This window comes from Hippocampus comes, unplaced genomic scaffold (assembly GCF_001891065.2).
Source record: "Hippocampus comes isolate QL1 unplaced genomic scaffold, H_comes_QL1_v1.1 scaffold585, whole genome shotgun sequence".
Lineage (NCBI taxonomy): Eukaryota > Metazoa > Chordata > Actinopteri > Syngnathiformes > Syngnathidae > Hippocampus > Hippocampus comes.
This window is the reverse complement of record NW_017805408.1, coordinates 75,212-81,506: the sequence shown is the minus strand read 5'-3', so window position 1 is coordinate 81,506 and position 6,295 is coordinate 75,212. Positions and strand designations below refer to the sequence as shown.

The 6,295-nt window shown below is 44.9% G+C and overlaps 1 protein-coding gene and 1 long non-coding RNA gene across 2 annotated transcripts in view; one reads left to right on the top strand and one right to left on the bottom strand.

Annotated features, from left to right (window-relative positions):
- Positions 1-853: 853 nt before the first annotated feature.
- Positions 854-2,260, bottom strand: LOC109518054 (uncharacterized). The gene is made up of 2 exons (XR_002168650.1): positions 1,783-2,260; positions 854-1,647 (listed from the first exon to the last, which is right to left on the bottom strand). It is a non-coding gene; the product is annotated as an uncharacterized LOC109518054 (long non-coding RNA).
- Positions 2,261-4,359: 2,099 nt separating this feature from the next.
- Positions 4,360-6,295, top strand: part of LOC109518060 (exostosin-1b-like) — a 76,811-nt gene continuing 74,875 nt past the window's right edge. The window contains exon 1 of the mRNA XM_019873670.1: positions 4,360-6,216. Within this exon, the coding sequence (XP_019729229.1) occupies positions 5,276-6,216 (941 nt within the window). The 5' untranslated portion in view covers positions 4,360-5,275. The remainder of the gene's footprint in view (positions 6,217-6,295) is intronic.

Below are 6,295 nucleotides of genomic sequence, written 5' to 3'. Positions count from 1 at the left end.
CAGCAACCTGAGCACTTTCAAAGACTGTTTTGTCTTCCCCTCGCCTGAAACTCGCCGAACCATCAGATTATCTTCCAGCCTCGTGGAATGTGTTTACCGCAACCTGAATATGCACGTTTTCATCACGGTTTCTTGACGTCACAAAGAAGATAGATGCGATTTTTTTTAAAAAAAGCGCCATGTTATCGTTTAAACCGGCTTTTTTAGCACTGTTAAATACTTCCCACGCAAGTGGCTAAAATTATTCTTGTTATCAGATCCACGTAGCAGTTACAGTGCTATCGCTTTATTCAAACGGTATGCGGCTCAACTCGTAACAATACAAATCTCCCTCGCCCATTTGCCAACGTTTCGAAAACGTATCTTAGCAAAGCAGTATGCTGGAGACGCTTTTCTATTTCTGGAATGCCTCGATTGCTCAATGCGCACGTTTCAAGGCACGTGGCATTGAAAAGCAGGTGCATGAAAAGGTGGTTTTAGCCCAGCGGGGATTATTCAGGCAGAAGGTCTCATATTAAAGACACACTGTGGACAGTAAAATAAATGGGGGGTGGGGGATGGGGGGTGCTCAACTCCCAAACCATTTTTCACGCCACTAATGACCCTTACCAAGATTACGTGAATTGTTTTATTTTCCACTGTGAGACATCCATTTGGGATTGATTCATTTACTTTACTGTTTTAAGAAATAACTGCACATACAGTAAAGTGGATTAGACGCAAACCATGCATGGGAAATTAATACCTGTGGCAGCAGCAACATTTGCAGGACATTTATTGATTTAAAAGAATGTTTTTTGGTTTTTTATTATGATTATTTTTATTATTATTTATTATTATTATTATTATTTTAAATCAGCCCTATCAGACGAGCTGGCCTGCATATAAATGGTTGCTAAGCTACAGTTTGGTTTATTTATAGCAGTGCATCGGTGATATATATAACTTTATAGACGCCTTCAATCCTAATTACTGAGTTTCATCATTGATCGTGGAAAAGTGAATCGATGCTAAATGAAAGAGGTTGCGCTAGGAAGTGGTGACTTATTATTATCGATTCACTTAACACTCTCACATGCCATATTACCAATTGAGATGATCTCAAGGTGAGATTTTCTCCGTGTCAGATACCTGGGAAGAAAAGCTTCAACGTTGATCTCTTGCCTCGCGTTCCTATTCTGAAAAGTCATCCTCGATATCATTCCATTCAAATCTGACATCGACGTCTGAATGAGGGAAATGTTAACAAGTCTAAAAAGGCTTTCATATCAAGGTAAACCAAGGTTAGCATATTATCGTAAAACCGCCACGCTCCTGTCGGATATTTTTTCCCCAAAAGGAAATGTCATCAATGCGAGGATCCTCGTGGTTGTTTTCACACCTTTTTCATGCGACAATCGGCTATTCAAGGGGTCCACTTCACAAGATCTCACAGGTGGTTGCGTTAACTCACCCTCCGATTTCCAACAAGAAATATGAGAGCAACGTGGCAGCGTAAAGGGAGGAGGGTTTTTTTTTTGTTTGTTTGTTTTTTTCGTGATGAAAATATTAACAGCAGGACAGATGAAGGTTTGAATAGTTCAGTGGCATGGCTTCCAATTTACATTCTCGCACATAACTCATGAATAATCCCATTGAGGAATTGGTCTCACTTTGTAGACAAATGAGGTTGATAGTTTTACGTAACTGATTACTGAATTTTACCGTAACAAAGTCAGATGAAAAGTTTATTTTTATTGGTTGATTGTAGCCGAAACAAATCAAAGTGACTGGTTTTGCCACTACTTTTTTTTTTTTTAATGCTAGCTAACACTTTGACGATAGTAGTTAGCTGTCACAAACGCCCCCTTAGGGACGATATTCCCATTTTGAAAACGCGAACGGCTCTACTTTCTCAATTATGTGCACGTGACATGCCACCGTGCTGCTGAAAAGGTGACATGGCGCATTTGTGACGTCACTCCCCAAGACGTTACGCAGTAGGTGACCTCATCGCATCATGGTTCCCTATTGAAGCTTACAAGTCTTTTCCCTTCACTATTGCTGTGATCCGTAATGTACACTTGTTAGTTTTGCGCCTGTTGTTTGGTCAAAGGGTGTGTTTGACTTTCTTTTTGTTTACCGTACTTATTAGATTGGTTGCGTGTCAAAACTGAAGTGGCTCAATTTGGTGCGCTTCATGTTACTCACTTCCGCAGCCGAGTGGCAACTGTGCTGTCGTCTTCCCTGAAGGTAAACTTTCAACGGTTGGACATTTGGACAACTTTAATCAGACTTCTATATCAGATAGCAACTCGTTAGATGACTAGTTACTGAAAACAGCAGCCATAATTGAGTAACGCGTTACTTTCTCATGGTGAATCTGTTGCCGTGAACCTGTCACGACGACTTAACATCTTCCATTCAACTCACATTTTTTGTCGACTTCATTGTGGATGAGTGGAACAAGAAGGGCAGCCAAGAACTAAAAAGCAGCCAAGAAGGGCAGCCAAGAACTAAAAAGCAGCCCTTTGGAATGGCACCCAGACCTTTTTCGTCACCGACATATTTCAATCATGAGTGCTGGTCAGTCACGGGATCCTGGCCTGCCTCCCAGCCAACCCTGCTAATTAGTGCCCCTCATCTGAGCTAATTGGCCGAAAAAAAACGGGAATGGCCTCTTCACCCTGTCTGAGCATTGTGCCACCAAATAGCAGCGAGGAGGATTATGCGGCTTTATGAAGCATGGTGACACTCAGCCAGAAGCACTCCTCGGTTATTAATTTCTTTGTTGTAAGGGTCGCCTCCGTCTTGAAATTTTGCTCCTTCGCTTTGTGTGTTAGCAGAAATGAAGACAACACAAAATTGAAATACAAGTCTTGGAAATACTTTTAAGTACTCTCCAAAGCTTCATGCTCTGAAATCGGTTTAATGAGTATAAACATTTATTGACCAAAAGTGTACCGCAATTGAATCAGCGAGCAGGTCAAAATAACACCCTGATGCATTCACAGCATTGGGGCCTTTGAAATGGGATCAATAAAATCTATTTTTATACATTTATACATAAAGACAGTAATGCTTATTTGTGCCTGACACAGTCCAGCGAGGTCGTAATTATCCTAAATTAGATCTTCGTTGTGGTCGTAGCTTGCGGTGGTGTGCACGATCCATACTGAGGCGGCGAGTAATATTTCCGCTCTCATGTGGCTAAATGAGGTAGCCAAAATATTGTGTCTCACATTATCGTTCAGTGCAGTTCTGCACCAGTGCAATTTACAGCCAAAATAATAAAGGTGCTGTTTATTAAATACCGATTTATCGGGGTGCTGCAATTCATTAAATTGTCTTCGAGGTACAAGAGACAACTCAATCGCCTGTTTCCAAATGTGTAGCGGCATCATTATTAATTACTCCTACTGCCCCCGTTTTTTCCACCTTACAAAATGCTAAAATGTCACTCAATCAATTAGTTGAGACCTCAACCATGGTTGCCTGTATGTATTTTTTCACTTTTTTTTTTACATCACGTTGTCATCCTATTGTTGAAAAAAAAAGTTAAAAAAAGTAAAAAATAAATGAAAATTACATTCATGCAGTTCAGTGTCTCATTATAATCTGAAACGAAAGCAGAGAACAATTAACCAATTGAAGTTAATAAAGAAATTGAATCGATGTATGAACAAAAGTGGAGTCTCATTTTTTTGACTCGTGAAATGTACTTAGGTAGGTGAACACACTCGAGGCATTCGTTCCACACTGGGGAAAAAATATTGAATTATAATTCTGAAATGTACATTTTTTTTGGGGGGGGGGTTTGGATAACCTCAGGTCATCACCTTTATTCATTTGTACCATTTCGAGCTTTAAAAAAAAATCTGGAAAATGTTGGCGTTCTCCAACTTTTGAATTGTAGTGTGTCATTCTCAAAGGAGTAACAAATCCATATATTTAAACGGCGAGGGCAAAAGTTAAACGTCTTCAGAAAAATGAAACCAGAGGAAATTACAGACATCTGACAAAACTACGAAATAGAAAATTGAGGTATTTTGTTCCTTCCCACCACTGTCAATGTGCATGTAGCAGGGGGAAAAACAAAGATGAAAAAAAAAAAAAAGAAACGTTTGATCCGGCCAGGAGTGCAGACATTACGCCTGAGTCATATCAGACTGCAACTTGTGGTTTCAGTGGAGGGTGTCATGCCCCTTGGCATCTCTCCAAACAACCTCCAAGCTTTTTCAATTAGATGATTTGCACATGCGGAACACTCCGGTTATGAATGGGTGCATCATTCCAAGTCCCGCCTCTTCCGCTTTCGGCCGGACCAATCAGCGGCCGGGCTGAGCGTGGATGGGACGTCACGACAGTTGCAGTCGTGTCGCGATTGGAATGTTAGCGACTAACAAACGGAACAACTGAGCAGTCGGAAATTGGTCACTTTGGACTGAGGAATTCCGTCTTTTTATTGTTGGAGGAGGTGGGGTGGGGGGGCGAGGTTTCCGTGCCTCCGAGCTTTTCTAGGTCAGCCTTTTCCTGGCGAGCGGAGAACTTGAAGCGCCGCGGCTGAGCTCGGTTTTCTATCAGCGCATCTCGGTCGACGGCCGAAGCTTGTTGGAGATCAAAAAAAAAAAAAGAGCAATGCCAGGATTCGTCAGGTTATGCTGGTGCCGCTGAACCGCTCCTGTCGTGCAGCGTCATCTCTTCTGAAGTCTACCTTTCCGGGGAACCATGGAGTGAGTGATTCGGAGGGGGGGAAAAAAAAAAGAAGACCCAGCAACGAATCACGCCGAGGCGTTCGGGACGGAGCGCGGCGGCAACGCTGACTATGCTTCTCCGGTCTCGCTGAATGTATTAGATCGAGTTAAAGCAAGCAGTCAACCTCCCCGCGTAAGGGGACCCACTGGGACCCCTTGCTGCTGTTTACCCGGTAGGGAGCGACTTCCCAGACGGGCACTTTTCCTTTTTGAAAAGCTCTGAATGACAGTGAGGAGAAGCGCCGCGGAAGAGCTCGCGACCCGCCGGGTTCGGGCGGCACTCGTCTTTTTAGGTGCAGCCGAGACCCTTCGACATGCTGGAACTCTTCCGACGCGAGAGAAAGGGAGCGGACTTTTAAAATCGCCCACATGCGCTGGATCAATCGCTGGATTTGGGAACCGAATTCGCAGAAGGGGGGTTGGGGATCCTTGGAGGAGGCAGCCGGAGGATGGAGCCGTGTAAGCGGGATTGCTGAGAGCCTAACTTGTGGCCACTTTGCCGTTCTTGTTCCGAAGCAAGTCGCATCTGTTCCCCCGGACACATGCAGGCCAAAAAACGTTACCTGATCCTGCTTTCGGCCGGTGCTTGCCTGGCCCTTCTCTACCTCGGAGCGGTTCCGCTTCAAACGGCGAGCAGGCACCGGCATGAAAGCAGACGCCACGGGTACCGACCCGATCACCCGTGGCCTCACTTCTCGGACCGTTTACACCCATTCGCGCCCTGGGATCAGACTGAAACCGAGGAGTATAACGTGCACGCATCGGTGAGGCATGCCCGGGACGTGAACACGAGTGTTTACAAAGGCAAACGCTGCCGGATGGAGTCATGCTTTGACTTTTCTCGGTGTAAAAAGAATGCATTCAAAGTTTATGTTTACCCGCAGCAGAAGGGGGAGAAGATCTCAGAGAGTTATCAGAACATTTTGTCCACTATTGAAGGCTCCAGGTTTTACACTTCGGACCCGGGTCAGGCGTGTTTGTTCGTGCTGAGTTTGGACACGCTTGACCGGGACCAACTGTCTCCGCAGTACGTCCACAATCTGAAGACCAAGATCCAGAACTTGCCTCTGTGGAACAATGGCAGGAACCATCTTATATTTAACTTATATTCCGGGACGTGGCCGGACTACACGGAAGACTTGGGCTTCGACGTCGGCCAAGCGATGCTGGCAAAGGCCAGTATCAGCACCGAGAACTTCAGACCCAACTTTGACGTTTCCATTCCTCTTTACCCCAAGGAGCACCCGAGGACCGGCGGCGAGAGGGGCTTCCTCAAATATAACTCCATCCCACCTTTTCGAAAGTACATGCTCGTCTTCAAGGGGAAGCGCTACCTGACCGGTATCGGTTCGGACACCAGGAATGCCTTATATCATGTGCACAATGCGGAGGATGTGGTGCTGCTCACCACCTGCAAGCACGGCAAAGACTGGCAGAAGCACAAGGACGCGCGCTGTGACAAGGACAACGCAGAGTATGACAGGTAAACCGAGAGTTGTCACTTCATATTTACGGTGGCTCGTTTTGCTCGTAGTTTGCAGTGTCAGACCCCCTTCTGGTTC